This window comes from Nerophis lumbriciformis, linkage group LG35 (assembly GCF_033978685.3).
Source record: "Nerophis lumbriciformis linkage group LG35, RoL_Nlum_v2.1, whole genome shotgun sequence".
NCBI classification, from domain to species: Eukaryota; Metazoa; Chordata; class Actinopteri; order Syngnathiformes; family Syngnathidae; genus Nerophis; species Nerophis lumbriciformis.
The window spans coordinates 22,429,803-22,454,000 of record NC_084582.2 but is presented as its reverse complement, the minus strand read 5'-3'; the positions used below and the strand labels follow the sequence as shown (position 1 = coordinate 22,454,000).

Here is a 24,198-nt window from a genome sequence, read left to right as displayed (position 1 = left end):
AATTGAAGCATGTTTACATACGTAAACACTGCAGGACGTGCAACGTCATGATGCCATGCCTGTATTTGGGTCAGTTTGCATTCACATTTGAGTCTGGACACATTTTTTTCGAATGTGAACGTCTACATAATAAGATCAGATTTTACAAAAAAAAATTTGAATTGGACATCTTACCCTGCAGTGTTGTGAAAGCATAGCACATAGCCTTAATGTTGCTGCATTCTGGCTCAACGTTTCTAAGGTAACAGTGAAAATGTGGGCTGGATTTTCAGTATAGTAATGCGGGCGTCACTGATGGAATTGATTGGATTGGATAATATGCGCTGACAAAGGGTCTTCAAATGATTTATAATCGTAGTGAATAATGACAGCTTATATTCTTATTTATTTAAACTCATATTACTGCATATTTTTCTATGTGGCCATTTTATACGTCATTGCAAAGCTTAGTTGTTTGAGGTTAGACTGATTTCCATCAGATGTAGTAGATAAAGGATAGGTAGGCCTGGGCCGATATTACAGTTTGCTGGACGATATATTGACCTAAAAATGATTGCTGATAAACTAATTGCCATCACAGGCTATCCGCAGGGTCTTAAAAAGTCTAAATAATTCTTAAATCCAAAAATTTTAATTTAAGGCCTTAAAATGTCTAAAATTCTCCTAAAATCTCAAAAAAGGTCTTAAATACGATTTTGGAAAGATCTTAAAAATCTATTGATGTTACTTTTATTTAAAACATGCATAAACTTCAGTCTCGCTTTGAAATGTTTTTTCCTTCAAGTCATTTGTACTTTTGTACTTTTTTTGCCTGTATCGATGTGAAATGGGTCTTAAAATGTATTCATGATGGTCTTAAAAAAGTCTTAAAAAGTCTTAAATTTGGCTTGTTGAAACCTGCAGAGACCCTGCATTATTTATTTTTGAGACCAAATAAACCACTGATGTAATGACAATACATTATAATAGTGCATGTATATCCTTTCAAATGCTATAAACGTGTATCTCTTGTAAATTTAAAAATTGTAATTGAAATGTAAACTTTTAAATCTTAGAGTTAAATAAAACAAACAAATAATAAATAAATAAAATACTTTTGTCTGTTAGCAAAATTTTGCACTTGAATACAAATCACAACCAAAAGCAATACATGTTAAGGAAGGGTTTGGGGGTCCTCAAATATACACAACCAAAACTATAAATACATTGGCTAAGTAAAGTATTGACACACAAAGTTGCACTTCAATATTAAACATGTATTCAGAGGTAGAGTTACTTAACAATAAAACAATAAAATTAAGACATTTTTAAACAAAAAGTGCTAAGTAACAATATAAACACTGAAGTTAAGCAGACATATTAACAGGTCTTATGAAAAAAACTTAAGTCTTTATAATATATAATATAAAAGTCCTTATAATATGATGAATTTCTATGTCAGTCTTGTAGTTGTGACATATAGAGCACACTTGATGATACTCTCAGCTTATGGTACGATATTGGGTTCACGATATTTTGACAGGACGTGACAAAATATGTGTTTTACCAACAGCCACGCAGCCTTGGCAGCAGCTGGCACAGCCCCCTCTGTATCACCTGCGACCGTTGGCCAACTCCCTGCTGTCCACGCCCATCAGGTACCTGTACCAGCACCTATAGCCAACCAGAACCACATCCACATACAACCAGCAAATCAGAATCCGGCACAGGACGGTGCCTTCATTGACCCAGCCATAGCCAATCAGAACATGAGAATGAATGCTCAAGGCGGGCCTGTGATGGAGGACGAAGAAGACCTGGAACGAGACTGGCTGGACTGGCTGTACTCTGCTGCCAGGTTGGGGGTGATGCTCATGATCGTGTACTTCAACTCCAGCCTAAGTCACTTCCTGCTGGTGATGGCCACCCTTTTCATCATGTACCTGTGAGTCCACTCTTACCTTGGCCTCTACTAGCACACTCAAATACTTTAAATCAGGTGTTCTTTCCGCACAGACACAGACTTTATGTGGAATTTGAATTTTATTGATGCTTTCTGTTCTCCACATCGATGCTAGTTTACATTGAACATGCCATACACAAACTAGATATTAGCATTAGCAATTTTGCAACACCTCTAAGTATGATAATTGATACGTCTTGAACACCTCTTACAACATGTTTTGAAGATGTCTTTCAACACATCTTGAACACATCTTTAAACGCATCTTACCACGTATTTAATACATTTTTAAACACATATGTAGCTGAGATAGGCTCCAGCGCCCCCCGCAACCCCAAAAGGGACAAGCGGTAGAAAATGGATGGATGGATGGATGTAAAACGTCTTTTTAAACATATTTTAACACGTCTAACACATCTTTAACACATCTACAGACATGTCTTTTAACACTTTTTAACCCGTAACAAATCTCAAACCTATTTTTCACACAACTTTCAACATGTCTTCAACACAAATTTAACACATCTTGAACCTGTCTTTCAACGAACTTGAACACGACATGCACAAGTCTTTAACACGTCTTGAACAAGTCTTTGAATACAAACCCTGTTTCCAAATGAGTTGGGAAATTGTGTTGGATGTAAATATAAACGGAATACAATGATTTGCAAATCCTTTTCAACCCATATTCAATTGAATGCACTACAAAGACAAGATATTTGATGTTCAAACTCATAAACTTTTTTTTGCAAATAATAATTAACTTAGAATTTCATGGCTGCAACTCGTGCCAAAGTAGTTGGGAAAGGGCATGTTCACCACTGTGTTACATGGCCTTTCCTTTTAACAACACTCAGTAAACGTTTGGGAACTGAGGAGACACATTTTTTAAGCTTCTCAGGTGGAATTATTTCCCATTCTTGCTTGATGTACAGCTTAAGTTGTTCAACAGTCCGGGGTTCTCCGTTGTGGTATTTTAGGCTTTAACATGCGCCAAACATTTTCAATGGGAGACAGGTCTGGACTACAGGCAGGCGGGTCTAGTACCCGCACTCTTTTACTATGAAGCCACGTTGATTTAACACGTGGCTTGGCATTGTCTTGCTGAAATAAGCAGGGGCATCCATTGTAACGTTGCTTGGATAGCAACATATGTTGCTCCAAAACCTGTATGTACCTTTCAGCATCAATGGCGCCTTCACAGATGTGTAAGTTACCCATGTCTTGGGCACTAGTACACCCCCATACCATCACAGATGCTGGCTTTTCAACTTTGCGCCTATAACAATCCGGATGGTTCTTTTCCTCTTTGGTCCGGAGGGCACGACGTCCACAGTTTCCAAAAACAATTTGAAATGTGGACTCGTCAGACCACAGAACACTTTTCCACTTTGTATCAGTCCATTTTAGATGAGCCCAGCGAAGCCGACGGCGTTTCTGGGTGTTGTTGATAAACGGTCTTCGCCTTGCATAGGGGAGTTTTAACTTGCACTTACAGATGTAGCGACCAACTGTAGTTACTGACAATGGGTTTCTGAAGTGTTCCTGAGCCCATGTGGTGATATCCTTTACACACTGACGTCGCTTGTTGATGCAGTACAGCCTGAGGGATCGAAGGTCACGGGCTTAGCTGCTTACATGCAGTGATTTCTCCAGATTCTCTGAACCCTTTGATTGTATTACGGACCGTAGATGGTGAAATCCCTAAATTCCTTGCAATAGCAGGTTGAGAAAGGTTTTTCTTAAACTGTTCAACAATTTGCTCACGCATTTGTTGACAAAGTGGTGACCCTCGCCCCATCCTTGTTTGTGAATGACTGAGCATTTCATGGAATCTACTTGTATACCAATCATGGCACCCACCTGTTCCCAATTTGCCTGTTCACCTGTGGGATGTTCCAAATAAGTGTTTGATGAGCATTCCTCAACTTTATCAGTATTTATTGCCACCTTTCCCAACTTCTTTGTCAAGTGTTGCAGCCATGCAATTCTAAAGTTAATGATTACTTGCCTAAAAAAAAAAGTTAATCAGTTTGAACATCAAATATGTTGTCTTTGTAGCATATTCAACTGAATATGGATTGAAAATGATTTGCAAATCATTGTATTCTGTTTATATTTACATCTAACACAATTTCCCAACTCGTATGGAAACGGGGTTTGAATACATTTGAACAGATTTTGAACAACTCTTTTGACATGTCTTTCAGCACATCTTTCAACATGTCTAGCACATCTTTTTACATGTCTTTCTCCGCTTATTCTTTTTTCATGTCTTGAACACATCTTTCGCCACATCTTTCTACAGGTCTTAACACATCTTTTAAGAAGACTTAACTAATTAACTTAATTAATCGATATTTTAATTTATATTCCTAAGACTCAACAACATCAGTCTGTGCTAGGCAAATTTGCCTTCTGGAATATGGTATCAGTCCAACATTGTTTTAAAAGGCAATCAATTTTATCAATACTAGAATAAAGGAAAACATTGGATTTAAGAATGACAGATTTTATATGAAGTTAAGCACTTCAAATGATAAGCACATTAAACATCACTCAAGTCTGTCTGCCATGTCTGCGGCATCATCGCCCCTCAGTCGGAAAAACAAGAATGGCAGATAGCTACGGTGACCGAGAAAGGTCACAACAAATGCAAACATTACAAGACAATATCATAAATTACAACACAACACCTTTCAGCTACAGCACAATTACAAAAGCCACAACAAATATAAACACCACACCACAATAATATAAAGCTGCAACACAACTTTAAGCCACAGAGGACGCGACTGATAAAAATAAAGGGTGGGAGCGGAGCAAGTTTCGCTGACGAACCATGTGTGGCTGAGGAGGAAGGTTAAAAACGGTGTAATAAACATAGTATATTAGAATTATTTAAAACGTTAGTTATTTATGACTAAAAAATTGTCACAATTCAATTAAACTTTTCAAACTTTGGGTTTCCAACATTGTTCGGTACTGTTTTCAACTTTCTGCCTCAGGAAATTGGTCCGTTGCCGAAACTTGATTGCTGTCGCGTTCGTTGCGTCTTTATATTGTTGTTTTGGTTGAAGTTGTTTTGTTATGGCTTTTTGTTATTGTGTTGTGGCATTTGTATTTGTTGTGGCTTTTGCAATCATGCTACAGCTGAATGTTGTTGTGTTGTGGCATTTGTATTAGTTGTTGGCCACCGTAGCTGTTCTTAAAATGAAAGTAGTAGCAGGTCTAACTACTGGTCATTTAACCTGAAAATATTTGATTGCACTTAATTTCTCAGGTAGACCTACTGTTCCTTCAACCCAAGGGTCGGCAACCTAACATGTTGAAAGAGCCATATTGGACCCAAAATACAAAAAATAAAATCTGTCTGGAGCCGCAAAAAATTAAAAGCCTTATATAATTGTTATGATGAAGGCAATACATGATGTTAGTGTCTATATTTAGCTATATTAGCCTACTATCAAAATGACTGTAAAGCAGGCTGACGCAAATCTTCATAGACAGAAATGTTGAAATGTAATATTTATTCTACATATTTTTACGACATTGGCAAACATTAGTAAAACAGGGACTTCTCAGAGGGTGAGATAACCCCTGGAAATGATTGGCTTAGAATGGCTAAAGGTATATATGTGTGTCCAAGTTAAAGGCTTCTTCTAATGGATTTATTACAATCTGTGTAAGATGGGTAACGTTTGCTGTGGTGTATAACGGCACACAAACAATTATCAGAAATGCAGCCAATATTACATACAGATAATGTGTCATATAAATGAAATACACAGGACATAAGTAAAGGAGCTAAAAATATACCTACAAACAAGGCATATTGATGCTAGCCTAAATAGCATGTTAGCATCGATTAGCTTGCAGTCATGCAGTGACCAAATATGCCCGATTAGCACTCCACACAAGTCAATAACATCAACAAAGCTCACCTTTGTGAATTCACACAGATCAATTAAACGTTTGGTTGTCAAAATGAGATAAAGGAGTGGCAAAACATGTCTTTCTGTGGAGTCGGAGAAAGTTATACATGCTACTTATCAAATGACCAAGTCGAGGTGATTTACCTCATAATTATGCTACCTCTTAATTATGATCTAGAGCCGTGGGTTGCAGACGCTCGCACTATAAGAAGACTTACTGTATGTTTGAATGTAAACATGCTGCTATTTTCACTCAACATTCACAAAAAAGACATCAAATGGCCTTTGTGACGGAGTGTCCCGTCAGCGCTAATGACAGTCAGCTGTTTTGGTTCAGATTGCTGTCGAACTTCCAGATGATGGAACAACTTTCACTATCAAGACTTTTTGCTTTATGTCATAAAAAAAGGTGCAACATTATCTATTGTTTTTAGTCCTTATTAAAGACAGATCATGAAGTTAACTTTCGTGTGTTGGTTCCATTTGTGTAGATAGAGCTCCGTAAAAAGCGCCCGAACGACTATAAAACGTAATGTTGCATCCTCCTTGTTCATGTGTACTGATGTTAAAAACAATATACACTTCATTGCACATGTAATATATCACTATATCGATGATGAAATGCTTCATAATTCCACGAGTTTTGCAGCGGCACACGCAGGTCCGCACGCGTTAGGCACTTAAACATTCAATAGGCTTCCTTAGCTGCTTAAAGTGTGTGCTGATTTTAGAAATCATGTACACTTCACTCAACATGTAATTGATATATCCCTATATTGCTAATTAAACATGTTATAATTCCATAAACATGTATGAGCGCTTTAAACACTAAAATAGATTCATACATTTCCCAGGGCTCTGTGTAAGTGCTGGCTGGTTTTAAAGGTAATGTACATGTCATTGTACGTCTATTATATCAAAATAAACATTATAATAACACAGGTGTAATGCTGCCAAGTCAGCTGTTGCTGCTTTTTCCAGATTTCTGATTGGACAAAATGTGCATGACAGCAGGCATATGCGTTTTTGTGTTAACATAAATGGTAAATTGTTATACTTGTATAGCGCTTTTCTACCTTCCAGGTACTCAAAGCGCTTTGACACTATTTCCACATTCACCCATTCACGCACTGATAGCGGGAACTGCCATGCAAGGCCCTAACCACGGCCCATCAGAAGCAAGGGTGAAGTGTCTTGCTCAAGGACACAACGGACGTGGCGAGGTTGGTAGAAGGTGGGGATCGAACCAGGAACTCTCAGGTTGCTGGCACAGCCCCTCTCCCAACCGTGCCACGCCGTTTTAAAACCACACTTGTGTGGTGGGGATCGTTTTCACCTTGGATATGCGTTTCTGAAACTCTGCTGTTGTTGTGGACATGGCCAGATAAGAAGCTCACCGCTCACTGCTCCTCCCTTTGCCCGCCCAACCAGAATGGGAGCCAATCAGCTTCTGCCAAACAAGCCCTAACACAATGACGGCCAATCACTGAATACCTCCGAGTGTGACTGACCATTGTTTTACACCCAAGCAAATCGAGCACATGAAGAGTGTGAGGAAACTCAGTCACAGGCATACATAGACAGTAGGGATGTCCCGATCCAGGTTTTTGCACTTCCGATCCGATACCGATATTGTTTTTGCATTTCCGATCCGATACCGATACATACCGATACTGGCCTATCCGAGCATGTATTAAAGTTTAAAGTTATTTAGCCTACTTAGTTGTCAGAATCATGTTGAAAAGGGTTTTAGTACTCTTGATAACAACTAGCCAGCTGAATTAGGGGAGTTTGAATAATACACAATGGTTGGTAACAAGAAACTGACCTGTTTATTCAAGGATAAACACAAAATAGACAAAATTATACATGACAAACAGAAATGGCATCATTGAACTAGGGCTGGGCGATGTGGCCTTTTTTTAATATTGCAATATTTTAAGGCCATATTGCGATACACAATATATATCTGGATATTTTGCCTTAGCCTTGAATGAACACTTGATGCATATAATCACAGCAGTACGATGATTCTGTGTGTTTTGATTGATTGCTTGAGACTTTTATTAGTAGGTTGCACAGTGAAGTACATATTCCGTACAATTGACCACTAAATGGTAACACCCGAATACGTTTTTCAACTTGTTTAAGTCGGGGTCCACTTAAATTGATTCATGATACAGATATATACTATCAGATATATACTATCATCATAATACAGTCATCACACAAGATAATCACATTGAATTATTTACATTATTTATAATCCAGGGTGTGGAGGGGGGCGCCGGATGTAAGTGTCAAAAAGACAGCCAAAAGAGTTTGATATGCGAGCACCTTAGAGGGAGCGTTGCTCGCACGGCTGCGCTAGCATCACAGCTAACGTTAGCCATGCTGGTACCTCTCTGCTGGGAGAGGACGTATACGTGTATGACGTGACAGTATGTGACGTATGTCGTGACAGTATGTGACGTATGTCGTGACAGTATGTGACGTGTGTAAGAAGGTGCACTTGTCTGTCTGTGAGAGGGAGACACAGGAAAGAGTGAGAAGAGCCTGTCGTGTAATGCCAGCAGCTAAAAGCAATTGCGTGAGAATTCTGGATGTGTTGAAGGTGTGCTGGAAAATGCGGAACGGAAATTACGGAGCAGCAGAAAAGTGGAATGTATTATTTAAATAGGTGTGTTGGAAAACAGTTTTTTTTTAAACTGGATCTGGGTCGGCATTTTCCCATGCCTTGCCGATACGCAATTTTTGGCAAATATCGGCAGCCGATCCGATCCAAATATCGGATCGGGACATCCCTAATAGACAGTAACGTCAGAGATTACAAATGAGATGAACGCGATCAAAAAACAACGCGTTTATTATGACTAATTAATTAACGCGATAATTTGACACCCCTTGTTTTTAAACAATCTTTACATAATGTAGATTCTACATGATTTCTTTAATGTGTTTTTTTTTGGGGGGGGGTACAGTCACACCACAGGCTGGTTCACTTTAAGAAGGCGAGAGCAGGCCCCAGGACCCAACCAGCTGCATCCCCCTGAAGTCCAAAACAACCAGGAGAATGAGAACAGAATCCCAAATCCTGTAAGAAAACTACTGTTGGTTCAAGACACGACTCATAGATTTTGTGTTTCTGTCTAGAAAGTCATAGTTTTTTTCTTTTTAGGCTGCTGAGCTTGGAGAAGGACAGATGGAAGGTGCTGCAGACAACCAGCAGCCAATGACTGCTGTGCTGGTGCCTCCAAACAGGACATCCATCATGTGGACAGTCTGGGTTTTCGTAAAGACCTTCTTCTCCTCGCTCATACCTGACGGTCGTCACGGTGTGGCCAACTGACCTCAACTTTCCCCAAACGGACTTGAGGCCAAGTTAGCAATGGACTACTTCATGCGGTGGAAGGAAAAACTCCAACTTGACCAAAAACTAGTGAATGTTGGACTTTGTCATTAAAAACCTGTAACCAGAACACTTGGCTGTGTCTACAAAAAACAGTTTGTAAGTGCAATACTGTATGTAATACTTGGAATTGTTCATGGTGTGTGGAACTTATTGGCCTTCAGACTGTTTCCCTCCAAAAGCCTAAATCTAAATGTGCCAATAGAGCAAAGAGCAATTTGAAGCGTACATCAGCACCATGAGTGAGGAGTTTAGCTCCACACCGCCATTTGTAAGGTATTGTTAAATGTTTGCGCTTGAAAGAGGAGGAATATGTTTTACATTTGAACGCCATCCTTACAGGCCAAACAAAATGTTGTGAATGGCCTAATTTGGCCCGTGAGCACCACTTTGGGCCCCCCTGCTTTAAGGTTTCAAAAATAAAGATGTTGGGACTTTTTATGGGATTACTTACAGCAGTCTCAGAATTAAAAGCAGTGATCTACTGATTTTTTGGGGTTTTTTTTAGACATCGCTTTAGGTTATTTTTGTTTTCATATGAACATGTGGGATTGAGGGAAACATTTGAGGTTAGACTGGTCTATCCAAACCCTGGACTTTACACCCAAGGACCATACATTTAAGACCTCACACCAAGGACCATGCACCCAGTCAGAAGATTTTTTTTTTCTTTACCAGCACCTGTGTTGCTCCAATCAGATAATGCATTTTATGTGGAATATTGTGTACATGGATGCTGAAAAAGAAACGACAGTTTGATGATGCGTTATCAGAGCTCTTTTTTTAATTATTTGTAGTGTTTCCTATTAAACCAGCACCTTTTGTTTCTGTTTGTGTGAATTGATTGTCTTTTAAGTATTTCATTATCACACATGATTGACATGATAACATGAGAGTAAAAATAATGCACATTAATTAGAATACACTTAAATTGATCTAATTATGATTGTATTGTCCTGAAGTCAATTGTTTATATTCTTGATAATACTTTTGTATTGTTTATACAATGTGCAAATACATATATAGTTACGGCAATGCTTTAATTTGGAGCTGAAGATTTTATTTTATTCTATGCAATAAACAGTTGGATGATGTCACTTCCGCTAAAATACTTCCTGTTGGTTGATTTCCGGTATTCGTCCGAAAGCAAGTCGTCAATGTTCTTGTCTTCTGTAATCATCTGTTGCCATCCTACACAAAGCAGCGTAGAAGCAATGCCGTAAGTTCTCTTTAACACGTTAAGAACATGTCAGACACGTTACAGAAAGTGTAATAGTGGTGATATGTTGAATAGAAATGTCGAATTAGATACAAGGTGTTCAAGTCTTTCAGGCAGACGGGGGTCTCCCTCTGCTGGACATTTTGGGACATTACAGTTACATTTTGTATGTCATAGTAGACAAATACACTCCATTTCCAAAAGTATTTGGCCACCCATTCAAACGATGAGAATCAGGTGTCCTAATCACCCACAGGTGTATAAAATCGAGCACTTAGGCATGGAGACTGTTTCTACAAACATTTTTGAAAGAATGGGTCGCTCTCAGTGATTTCCAGCATGGAACTGTCATAGTGCCACCTGTGCAACAAATGCAGTCGTGAAATGTCCTCGCTCTTAAATATTCCAAAGTCAACTGTCGGCTTTAAGAAAGAAAAGTGAAGAGTTTGGGAACAACAGCAACTCAGCCACAAAGTGGTTGGCCACGTAAACTGACAGAGAGGAGTCAGCGGATGCTGAAGCGCATAGTGCAAAGACTTTCTGCACAGTCAGTTGCTACAGAGCTCCAAACTTCATGTGACCTTCCAATTAGCCCACGTACAGTACGCAGAGAGCTTCATGGAATGTGTTTCCATGGCCGAGCAGCTGCATCTAAGCCATACATCACCAAGTCCAATGCAAAGCGTGGGATGCAGTGGTGTAAAGCACATCAGCACTGAACTCTAGAGCAGTGGAGACGCGTTCTCTGGAGTGATGAATCACGCTTTTCTATCTGGCAATCCGATAAGACAATCTGGGTTTGGAGGTTGCCAGAAGAAGGGTACATTTCAGACTGCATTGTGCCAAGTGTGAAATTTGGTGGAGGAGGAATTATGATGTGGGGTTGTTTTTCAAGAGTTGGGCTTGGCCCCTTAGTTCCAGTGAAAGGAACTTTGAATGCTCCAGGATACCAAAACATTTTGGACAATTCCATGCTCCCAACCTTGTTGGAACAGTTTGGAGCGGGCCCATTCCTCTTCCAACATGACTGTGCACCAGTACACAAAGCAAGGTCCATAAAGACATGGATGACCAAGTCTGGTGTGGATGAACTTGACTGGCCTGCACAGAGTCCTGACCTGAACCCGATAGAACACCTTTGGGATGAATTAGAACGGAGACTGAGAGCCAGGCCTTCTTGACCAACATCAGTGTGTGACCTCACCAATGCGGTTTTAGAAGAATGGTGGAAAATTCCTATAAACACACTCCGCAACCTTGTGGACAGCCTTCCCAGAAGAGTTGAAGCTGTAATAGCTGCAAAAGGTGGACCGACATCATATTGAACCCTATGGGTTAGGAATGGGATGGCACTTCAAGTTCATATGTGAGTCAAGGCAGGTGGCCAAATACTTTTGGCAATATAGTGTATTGTACATACCAGTGACGTGCAGTCACTAGAGGCAGGTGAGGCGGGGCCTCACCTGCCATCATGGAAAGAAAAAAAAAATGTAAAAATGTTTTATTTTTATTAAATTGTAATATGTATCCAGTGATTATACTATAAAGTTATTTTCCATTTAACTTCACCCGTTTTAGATTATTTTTATTTAAAATCGCTGAATTTTCACATTTGCCGTTCAAATACTGAGAAGAGACGGTGCGGTGAACAGCAGCCAGTTGCGGCACGTCACTCAATTGTGCCTCACCATGGATTGCGGACTCGGCTAACTGCTGGCCTGCTGTGCAGTGAGACCGTATTGCTATATGAACTATATTATACATGTCCATAGTTTAGTTAGCTGAGGTATATAATGTACAGTGTATTTTGTCAACAACTGTATGTGTGTAAAGTATTTCTTGTGCTGAGCGATCATAAAACGGCTGCAAAAGACGCACTGGCTGAGGCTCGCCTCCTGCACCCCCGCCGTAGAAGGCACGGCAACCCCTGACGGGAGTGTTATATCAACTAAAGCCCACACTTAAACTTTCCACGTGCAAGATTGAATCTATTTAAAAAAGTTATTTCATAAGAAGCCAAAAAGTGCAAAAACAATAATGGAGGAGGAGTTGTGAATGACTGCAGGGCCACAACATTAGATACACCTGCAGACTGCAGGTGTACCTAATTCACAACTCCTCCAACACAAAAATTATTGTTTTTGCACTTTTTGGCTTCTTATTAAATAACTTTTGTAACCTATTTTTATGGGCTTTCCTCTTTGTGATGTTAAGTTCCTGTTATGCGCTGTTATACAGTATATGCCTTGAGCTCTTATTTTGAAGGCGCTAAGAGCGGAAGTGATGACACTTTTGAGTGGAGCGGAAGTTTTTGAAAGAAGGTAAATAAAGTGGTCCTCGTGTACCCTGGAGCCTCCGTGTTTGTTATTTTGTAGTTTCATACAGTATAGGTGACATTTATAAACCCTCGGTTACACTTTTTTAAATAGATTCAATCTTGCACGTGGAAAGTTTAAGTGAGGGCTTTAGTTGATATAACACGCTCGTCAGGGGGTGCATTAATCCAGCACAACAGCGGCTCGTGGACTTATTTTATAAGTAAAGGTAAGACCATAATAACGTTTTTTTTATTAAATGTGCTTTTTTGTGTGCTACAGTTTGTATGTGTAAAGTTAAAGTTAAGTTAAAGTACCAATGATTGTCACACACACACTAGGTGTAATGAAATTTGTCCTCTGCATTTGACCCATCCCCTTGTTCACCTCCTGGGAGGTGAGGGGAGCAGTGGGCAGCAGCGGCGCCGCGCCCGGGAATAATTTTTGGTGATTTAATAACCCCCAATTCCAACCCTTGATGCTGAGTGCCAAGCAGGGAAGAATGCTGGTATGAGCTTTTAAACATAACCCGTTAACTGCTGCCAATCAAATGGTGAATAAGATACTCTTTAGGGTTCATCTGTTTGTAAATCTGACTGTGATGAAGTCGGTGCCTCACCAGCCATCAACCTCACCGCACGTCACTGATACATACATAAGAATACACTATAATGTATCTAATTATGATCACAATTTAAACTGGTGAATATGTAACAAATACTATATTTTTCTCAAAACTTGAACCTTTCTTTGTTCTTTGCTTGTCATATTTTATTTTATTAATACAGTACTTGTAGAATTGACAGCAGTGAGGATAAACGACGAGTTCAAAGTTCTTATCTTTTTTGAGTACTATTGATTTCCCGGAGAGGACGGAGTTGTTTGCAGGTTCAAACGCAACATAAATAAATCCAATTTGTCAACACAACATTCACGTGATGACATTTCTATATTCACTTCTGCAGAAAGCAAAGTCATAAAACACAAGTTTTTTTTTTTGCAGAAGTGTATATTTTTTTCTTTTTGGGGGGGAAATGGTCGAGAAGAACCACGCTGCACTTTGGACACAAGATAGTTTCCCACAAAGACCAGCAGGATTGTTGTGCTGTCAATCAGTTACATCCAGCTAGTACAAATAAAGCAAAGCACTCAAGTATTTACCAGTGCTGCAAATTAGCAGAAACTTCTATGTTGTACTTTTGGACACTCTGGAATACTTGCATACTTAGAGTATTGTAATATTTAAAAAAGGAGGTGAGTAACTATAATATTATTATTTAATACGCTGTTATTGCTATACTTCACTTTCTATCGTTTCATGTTCAAGTTGCTGACTCTTTACACTTGAAAACTTCTGGTCGCTACGTATTTTGGAGGACAAACAGTAACTGCCATGAGCCAAAATTCTCAACCGCTGCACATTAGAGCAGACCTGGCCAAATTAAGCGGCCCGTTAAAATTTTCAATCTGGCCCGCCGGACATTCCCAAATCATTTTTTTAGATATTTCAGATGGAAAGTGTAGCTGCCATTATTATGATGTGCAGTGATGTTTTCAAATGACCGTAAGTCTTGAACTATACAAAGTATTTCAATGGTTGGAACCTGCGCTTTTGCATGATATACTAGTTACTATGGTAATCTAATTAGTTACTAAGGTAATCTAAGTCACAGAAGCTCAGACGAGGCACCAAGCAGTGTGGGTGGGGAGCATTTCCACAGAGTGTTTCCAGAGCAGCCAGCCTGAAATGCGGGTGTCAGGGAAAGCCGCGGAAGGATATTTTTACAGCACAGTTTTAAAGCTTAGTGATATATCAGATTTTTTTTATTATTTCGCTGTGTTTATTGCATTTTTGTTGCGTTTTGCTTGATTGTAAAATATGTCGATCGAGAGGGGGTGTGACGCTCATATGTTGTCAATATTCAGTGTTTTATCCTTCATAGTTAATATTGTAAATCCCACATACCCGGTACTTTATTTACATGTACATTCTCATTCAGTAAAAAAAAAAAAAATTCAGTTTTTTCAGGCGGTCTGTCTTAACGTTTTTAGCATTCAATCAGACATTATTGTAAGGTTTTGTAACAATCAGATATGCCGGCCCCAAACACATTATTTTCTCATAATTTGGCCCCACGAGTCAAAATAATTGCCCAGGCCTGCATTAGAGTGTCATCAGTGATCCTCAGGCATGTATGGGGTGCCGAATGTAACTCATTTTTCTCAGATTTAGCAAATTTTCATCACATTTAAGTTTTATATTAAATGTTGACTCTAAATATGATATCTAAATTGCAAATATAAACATAAATCTGAACGCTAAATGTTAAATGTAAACCTAAATGGTAAATCTAAACCTACATTTTAAATCTAAATATGATTGCTAAATCTCTCCCCAAGTGTAAAGATTAATATTTATAGGACGTCGATATTCCACCAATCCGACACCTCTTAGCCGCAAAGTGTGAAGTCGTCATTTGGTCTAAGGTTCGGATCCGGCGCATGCTGATATGCGCCTTTTAATATGCCTTGTTTCCACCTTCCTGCTCCTTGCTGCCCGACACAGCACCGTTGACCGAGAAGCGTGATTTAAAAGGAAGTAAGATGAAGGAAATATAACTTTAATTCACACTCAGTAAATAATGTTTTCGCTATTTAGCTCATGATGCGTATTTCTGGTCTTGTCATCCTCGTCCGGACAGAAGGGCGACACGGCAGTGTGGCTGCATCAAAAGAGACGTCGGAGACGCTTTACTGAACCAAAAGTTGCTTTATTATAAGCGAGCGTCATTATACAGTACTGCAGTTCCTGGAGGAGGTCAGGTCAAGAAAATGAAGCACTCCTAACTTGGAGAAGCCGAGCTATCAGTTTTTATATTCCTCCTTCCTGTCTCTGTGTGTGTGTTAAGTCAGGAGAGCACATCCTGACCATAAAAGGAGAAGTTTCTGTCTAAGTGTCTGAAAAACAACTGCTTTAAGTCATAACTTAAATGTTGGCATTGAGCTAGAGAGGTACCGTATTTTTCGGATTATAAATCGCTCCGGAGTATACGTCGCACCGGCCGAAAATGCATAATATAGAAGGAAAAAAACATGTCGCACTCTAGTATAAGTCGCATTTTTGGGGGAAATTTATTTGATAAAACCCAACACCAAGAATAGACATTTGAAAGGCAATTTAAAATAAATAAAGAATAGTGAACAACAGGCTGAATAAGTGTACTTTATATGAGGCATAAATAACCAACTGAGAACGTTCCTGGTATGTTTACGTAACATATTATGGTAAGAGTCATTCAAATAACTATAACATATAGAACATGCTATACGTTTACCAAACAATCTGTCACTCCTAATCGCTTAATCCCATGAAATCTTCTTCTTCGTTGTCGCTCCTGGTATGCGCCGCTAGCGTCCTTTCTTTCTGCTGCTCGATGGCCGTTTTCTGCTGCATATTTCACTACGTCCGGCTTGTAATCTGCAGTATATGATTTCCTTTTCTGTGCCATTTTAGTTCAGCCCTTCTCAGTTTTTATAAGTTACCGCCAATGTTGAAATAATCCATTTTAATAACTACGGATGTAGCAGCAGTTAGCATCCCATGACCCACAATGCACTTCTGCCATGACCCGCCCCCGCCGAATTCTTTTTGGTTGACGTGTGTGACGATTGCGGACATTTGCTTCGTCTCTTACGCGAATGAGATAAATAATATTATTTGATATTTTACGGTAATGTGTTAATAATTTCACACATAAGTCGCTCCGGAGTATAAATCGCAAAAAAAACTGCGATTTATAATCCGAAAAATACGGTAGTCTCTTCTCAAGGATAGGGCTGTCACTTTTGCATTCCAAAGTCCCGAGAAGTGATCTAATGCACCTGTGAATATCAAACTAAGGGGCCTTATCTTATTATGTGCTTAAACTGAAATACCACTATTTAATTAAACTTGGTGATTTGCAAATCAATCCATCCATCCATCCATCGGATGGATTTGCTTTCTCCAGGATGAATATAAACATTCACCATATGCAAAACATAATATGAGTTAATTAATTCACTTCACTCACAAACAAGACATATTGGTTAGAACTGATACAGAGTGAGCGTGTCAGCTCGCTGCTGCTTGAAGCAAACTAACACTGCAGTGATTGCGTTGTTTACAGCAATGTAATGTTCATATTTGACACAGTCAATGTAATGTTCATATGTGACACAGTCATGAAGTAACAGTGCAGCGGAATGGTAAATGACATACAAATAGAAATAGGTATATTCCAACAGACTGCATCCCTCACCGTAAGAAACAATTCCGTTCATTGTCAAACGCACAAGTGCAGCGTCCACGTGTTTGAGTGTCTCAACACACCTTGCACACTCACACGTTGAGAGGTAACATTTAAAAGAAATATGCAACTTTATTGGCATTATTTGTCATTAAGCATCGTTCATTTTTCCTTCCATTTGCAGTAGGAAAGGTATAGTAGTGTCTGCACCAAGAGGCAGAGATGTGGGCGCGGCTTTGCGACTGAGAGACGTCGGATTGGTGGAATACTGACATTCTATAAATATACATCTTTACATTTGGCGACACTGAAAGACTCGTCCACGCCTTCATCTCCTCCAGGCTTGATTACTGCAACGCACTTCTCGTCAGGGTCGCCAAAAAGAGCATCAAAAAGCTCCAGTACTTGAAAAACAGCGCAGCGAGGATCCTGATGAGAGTGCGCAAGCGTGATTATATCACACCTATCCTCAAATCACTCCACTGGCTCCCTATTGCATCCCGAACCATATTAAAGATTAACCTGCTAACACATCAATGCATCTACGGCAACGCCCCCTCCTACCTCAAGGACCTAGTTTCTCCTCAACCTCCTACCCGCAACCTCCTCAAACCCATCAGGACAAACTTACAAACAATGGACCGCCGGGCTTTCTGCTCGACCGCACCCGAACTCTGGAACGCTCTCCTCGACCATCTTAGAGCACCACAGTCGGTCGACCGTTTTAAGAAGGGACGGTATAGCTCGGTTGGTAGAGTGGCCGTGCCAGCAACTTGAGGGTTCCAGGTTCGATCCCAGCTTCCGCCATCCTAGTCACTGCCGTGTTGTTCTTGGGCAAGACACTTTACCCACCTGCTCCCAGTGACACCCACACTGGTTTAAATGTAACTTAGATATTGGGTTTCACTATGTAAAGCGCTTTGAGTCACTAGAGAAAAAGTGCTATATAAATATAATTCACTTCACTTCAATATAATTCACTAAAAACCTACCTTTTTAGGACAGCTTTTATCTAATTTCTCTGCCTTCTTGTTTTTAAATGCACTGCTTGCCTATCTGTTTTATCCAGTGCTTTCATGTTTATATTTCTGTTATCTATGTTTCTGTTTTATCTAGTGTTTTTATTTATATTTAAATTTTCTATTATATATTCTAACTTAGTGTGTGAATGTGAGTGTGAATGTTGTCTGTCTATCTGTGTTGGCCCTGCGATGAGGTGGCGACTTGTCCAGAGTGTACACCGCCTTCCGCCCGAATGCAGCTGAGATAGGCTCCAGCACCCCCCGCGACCCCAAAAGAGACAAGCGGTAGAAAATGGATGGATGGATATTCTAACTTTCTATTTTTTTATTTTTTTAATACTTTGTAGCACTTTGAAAATTTAACAAATGTAAAGTGCGTTACAAATGTAATTCATTATTATTATTATTATTATTTATTAGATTTAGCACTCAGATTTAGATTTAAGATTTAGGTTAAGATTTAACACACTCACATTTTGATTTAGGATTTATATTTAACATTTAGGTTTAGATTCAAATGTAAAATATGTATCTTAGCTTAGAAACACTGCGTCACATCGGGGTAGCATGTTATTGCTCGGATCGTTTTCCCAGCATGCAGAGGAGACTCTGGAGGCAAAGTGCAGGTAAGACAATGATTTATTTACCATAAATTAGTCAAAATCCAAAAATACAGGAAAATGCAAACAAACACAAGAGAAGTGTGCCGATTGCACGGGAACCTAATGAAATAGCTAACAGGAAGACTTAGCAATCAATCAGTAATCAAATAGTATACCCACGTAACTTGTTGCATCGCGCAAACAAGACAGCCAGACTGAGGCCATGTCTACACTAAGTCGTTTAACCTCTTAAACGAATAATTATTTAGCCTAAGCCCCGTTTCAGCCACACTAAACCAGCGTTTAAGGTTCCCCTCCTCGGACAAATTTTTGCACGGGTAAGTCAGCTGTGTAATTCTTGAATCTCCGGCACGTAGCTTTGTATGGACTCATTGATCGTTTACAAAGTGAGTTCGGAGAGGAAGTGACGCCAGAAAGCTCGCGCTCCACACAGGAAAAGACATCAGAAAGAACGTGCCACAGGCAGCTTCATAACAAAGATGGAGGCGGATCATCCACACTTGCCCGTGTTTCTCCTTCTTGTACATGTACAGGTGCTTTTGGAAATCACAAATCAATACCATAAGAGAAGGCAACGGGCGATTGCAGCTATTTCAGATACAACATTTCTCAGACGGCAAGAGAACTTTCAAATGTCTGCGTCAGCTGTGAGTCTATTTACCGAAAAATGTTGTCCCTTCCTCCCGTGGATGTGATCGTGATCGGCAGTGTGTGACTACAAATATTGCTTTATGGATGTGACTGTGAAATGGCCAGGCAGCGTGCATGATGCCCGCATCTTCGCTAACTCCGCCATTAGCGTGCAGCTGAAAGATGGAACCATCCCCTCGTGTCCCAAACAACTGCTGGAAGATGAAGATCCGCTCCCTGTTTTTCTTTGGGGTGACCCAGCTTATCCCCTGACGCCATATCTCACGAAAGAATACCCCAACGGCGGAGTCGACCCACAACAACAATACTTTGGGTATTCTCTGTCTAGATTAATTGTTGTAATTGTTGTAAAATGTTCTTTATCACATTGTTTACGTGTCCAATAAAGATTTTATTAATTTATGATGTCTCAGGTGTGGTTCACTACAATAGACACACTGGATTTTAATTAATTGAAATACCACAACACTGGATATTGTTCAAAGGAGATACATTTTGATTTAAAAACTGCACACAAAACACAGCAAACAAATGTAAAATGCACAGCAAACTATTTACAATATAGCTCTTTTAAATAACTTCACAGTGAAGTAAAGTCATCTACTGGAGAGCAGATGGACGCTTTGTTTATTTATTTATTTATTTTCCGCGCATGCGTACTAGGTCACGTTGCGCCGGTGGACGGAGGGGGGCGAGGGCCTTAAATGGTGGCATTGTTGTGTGTGGACACGGACAAGGTTAGGTGTGATTTACCCTGGATAACCGGCTTAGTGTAAACGGGGCCTGAGCGTGGCGAAAAGCAGGAATAAATATCTCTCTGATTAGTGCCCAGGAGCAGGTGAGCGTCCCGAACACAAATAATCAGCACCCATGGCAACCAAGAAAACACAAACTGGTGCTGAAAACGAACTAAGGGAGTCAAACTAAAATAAAACATGATCCAGGCAACGGATCATGACACACTGACCTAACAATTAGCATGTCGGCCTCACAGTCAGCAGTTTGAAGGTTTAAAACTGTTCGAACATCTGAGTGTGTCATTTGCATGTTTGTTTCTTCAACTGCGTAATTTTCCATTCAAAATGTTACTTATCATAGATACTTGTGAGCATTTTAATGAATTCCTAATTGCAGTTAAATCAGTCACACTCTTCTACGTTTGATGAAGTTTTCGTTTTTGTGTCCTGACAGTATCAAAGCTGGCGGATTCCAATGATCAAATGAAATTTTGAAGACGTTTGCAGCAGCTTGAAGTCAACATTTTGTTCCAGGAAGTGAAAAACCCGGAAGTTATCGTTGAATGAACAAAGACATTTGGAGGAAAAAAAATGACTGCTGGAGTTTTGCCAGCGTCTCTTCTTCTACTTCTCTTGTTTCTGTTGGGGTCATGTGACGCATGTCTGCCAAATGCCGACTCAGCGTACGCGTCCACCGGCGCCGTGTGTCGCCTCACGTACCCTGCAGCCGTCGTCTGTGAGTACGCCATTTTCTTCTCATCGTTTATTGATCCCAGCCATAGATGGAAGGCCGTCGATAAAGTTGTGATCACATCTTTGTGTTTGGTTGACGCAGTGAACGAGAAAACCACCAAAGTGATCGAGGCGGCGTTCCAGCATGCCAGATATCCTGGCGTGAAGGCCGAGAAGTCGGTGCCCTTTTTGGGCGTGGTCTCATACGGCCTGGACAAGTATTTAAACCCTCCCAGCAAATCACAGCCTTTTGCTTCATGTCATTCTCTCAAAATACATGATATAAATACTCTAAATGTGATAAAACACATATTGTACGACTTCAAATGTGTATTATCTCAGGCAACTTTATTTTATTTCTCTACAAAGTTCCTGAACTGAAACGATCCATTTGAGTAACAAGACTGAAAGTAATAGGATTGAGTTTTAGCATAGAATTATCAAAAATATGAAATATAGCCACATGGTAGTTATGCAAATTGCATGTTGACACAAAAGAAAATACTATAATTAAAAAACAAAATGTATTAAAAATAATGTAGGTAGTAACAGGACATGTTGACACTAAACAAATTATAGTGTTAAAAACAAAAAATATTTTAGAAAGTCCATCAATCCATCCATTTTTTACTGCTTGTCCGTCGTGAGGGGGCTGGAGCCTATCCTAGCTGCACAAGTCGCCACCTCATCGCAGGGCCAACACATACACACACTAGCAGTGATGGGCAAGCTACTTGAAAAATGTAGTAAGCTAAGCTACAAGTTACTCTCAATTAAATGTAACTAAGCTACAGGGGAAGCTATCCCCAGGTGAATTGTAGCAAGCTACACTACAAAATACACAGCAGAAGTAGCTTGCTACATCAAAACTACATTTAACAGCATTACTATCTATGGGCTCACATGTCTAATATCAATGTTAATGTAACTGAGAGTGTACAAATGGAAACAAAATAGACCCAATAAAGTTTTATTACTATTAACTAAAGGGAATAAGCGGTAGAAAATGGATGGATGGATGGATATATGTCATTTAACTACCTCTATGGGTCCCTGTATTTATTTAGTTTGCCTTTTCTTTGGCCCACCCCTATAATGTTATTAATTTAATCTGCCTACAGTAAAAAAAAAAAAAACAGCATCTATATATATCCTAACGATAAAAATCAATGACTTGTGTGTTGTTTGGGAACAGTTGGTTATGTGCAGTAAAACTTTTCATGAACTCAACTCACCTTAAAGGCCTAATGCAATGCGATTTTCTTATTTAAACGGGGATAGCATGTCCATTCTATATGTCATACTTGATCATTTCGCGATATTGCCATATTTTTGCTGAAAGGATTTAGTAGAGAAGATCGACGATAAAGTTCGCAACTTTTAGTCGCTGATAAAAAAGCCATGCCTGTACCGGAAGTAGCAGACGATATGCGCGTGACGTCACAGGTTGTGGAGCTCCTCACATCCGCACATTGTTTACAATCATGGCCACCAGCAGCGAGAGCGATTCGGACCGAGAAAGCGACGATTTCCCCATTAATTTGAGCGAGGATGAAAGATTTGTGGATGAGGAAAGTGAGAGTGACGGACTAGAGAGCAGTGGGAGCGATTCAGATAGGGAAGATGCTGTGAGAGGCGGGTGGGACCTGATATTCAGCTGGGAATGACTAAAACAGTAAATAAACACAAGACAGCCACAACACAACCAGGCTTATATTTAGTATGCCACAAATTAATCCCGCATAACAAACACCTCCCCATCCCGTCCATATAACCCGCCAATACAACTCAAACACCTGCACAACACACTCAATCCCACAGCCCAAAGTACTGTTCACCTCCCCAAAGTTCATACAGCACATATATTTCCCCAAAGTTACGTACGTGACATGCACATAGCAGCACGCATGTACGGGCAAGCGATCAAATGTTTGGAAGCCGCAGCTGCATGCGTACTCACGGTACCGCGTCTGCGCATCCAACTCAAAGTCCTCCTGGTAAGAGTCTCTGTTGTCCCAGTTCTCCACAGGCCAATGGTAAAGCTTGACTGTCATCTTCCGGGAATGTAAACAATGAAACACCGGCTGTGTTATCCGGCACAACAGTCAGGGGGTGCATTCTACGGCGGGGGTGCGTTATCCGGCACAACACCTGCCGCAATACACCGCTTCCCACCTACAGCTTTCTTTTTTGCTGTCTCCATTGTTCATTGAACAAATTGCAAAAGATTCACCAACACAGATGTCCAGAATACTGTGGAATTTTGCGATGAAAACAGAGGACTTAATAGCTGGCCACCATGCTGTCCCAAAATGTCCTCTACAATCCGTGACGTCACGCGCAGGCGTCATCATACCGAGACGTTTTCAGCAGGATATTTTGCGCAAAATTTAAAATTGTACTTTAGTAAGCTAACCCGGCCGTATTGGCATGTGTTGCAATGTTAAGATTTCCTCATTGATATATAAACTATCAGACTGCGTGGTCGGTAGTAATGGGTTTCAGTAGGCCTTTAATGTGTGTTCCTAAATTTGTGTTGGACGTCTTAGATGAAGAGAGCAGTTAAAATTTTGATTAAGGACACACATTATTGTGGGTTTCTCGACATCGTCTTCATCACAAGAAGAAAATTCTTATCTGCGAGAGAGAATACTTCGCCCATTTTCAACTATATTTCTTGTTTTTTTGAGTGGTCAGCTTAAAGCGTCCCTCTGTCTCCGACTCCCTCGTCCTCATGTGACATGAGTGCGTGACTGTTATGATTTTGCTTCCTCGTTTCTTGCCTCTGATTGGCCAATCCGTAATGTTTCGCCCTAACCTTAGCCATTTGTGACTCATCATATAAACACCAGCCACTCATGGATTTTCTCCGTATGTATGGATGTTGTCATTTATCCAGGTCATTGGATTTTCTCTGTATTTTTTTTTTGCCCTGGATTCGCAGTCCATTTTCTCTTTTTGTAGCGCTACTATAAAGTACCCAGCTACTTAGGTATAAAAGTAGCAAAGCTACAGGAATTGCTACTTGTTCAAAAAGTAGTGAAGCTACCACCAAGCTACTGGGAAATCTAGTTAAGCTACGTAGATTTGCTACATGTAGCTTGTTTACTGCGCATCACTGCACATTAGGGACAACTTAGTGTTACCAATCAGCATTACTTTAGAAAGTAACATGAAATAATGTAGCCAACAGGACTGAAAGTATCAGAAGTGAACTTTTAGCACACGTTTAGTGAACACATTATAATATTGCTACATGATATTAAAACAGTAATTCAACAACAAAATTGATAAAAAAAAATAAAAAAAACATTAAAAAAATAA

At 39.9% G+C, this 24,198-nt stretch overlaps 2 protein-coding genes across 5 annotated transcripts in view; both read left to right on the top strand.

Annotated features, from left to right (window-relative positions):
* The window catches only part of herpud1 (homocysteine-inducible, endoplasmic reticulum stress-inducible, ubiquitin-like domain member 1), a 28,726-nt gene extending 18,952 nt beyond the window's left edge, over window positions 1-9,774 (top strand). Inside the window, exons 6-8 of the mRNA XM_061927875.2 lie at window positions 1,553-1,924; window positions 8,859-8,973; window positions 9,056-9,774. Coding sequence (XP_061783859.1) covers window positions 1,553-1,924; window positions 8,859-8,973; window positions 9,056-9,226 — 658 coding nt within the window. The 3' untranslated portion in view covers window positions 9,227-9,774. The remainder of the gene's footprint in view (window positions 1-1,552; window positions 1,925-8,858; window positions 8,974-9,055) is intronic.
* A 493-nt stretch (window positions 9,775-10,267) lies between these two features.
* The window catches only part of cetp (cholesteryl ester transfer protein, plasma), a 66,450-nt gene continuing 52,519 nt past the window's right edge, over window positions 10,268-24,198 (top strand). For 2 of the 4 annotated variants that reach the window (XM_072912330.1, XM_072912327.1), the window contains exons 1-3: window positions 13,955-14,074; window positions 20,597-20,878; window positions 20,978-21,092. In XM_072912330.1, coding sequence (XP_072768431.1) covers window positions 20,734-20,878; window positions 20,978-21,092 — 260 coding nt within the window. In that variant the 5' untranslated portion in view covers window positions 13,955-14,074; window positions 20,597-20,733. Of the gene's footprint in view, window positions 10,506-12,912; window positions 13,050-13,954; window positions 14,075-20,596; window positions 20,879-20,977; window positions 21,093-24,198 lie in introns of those variants that run through there. The other 2 variants (XM_072912328.1, XM_072912329.1) reach the window with 2 other exon arrangements.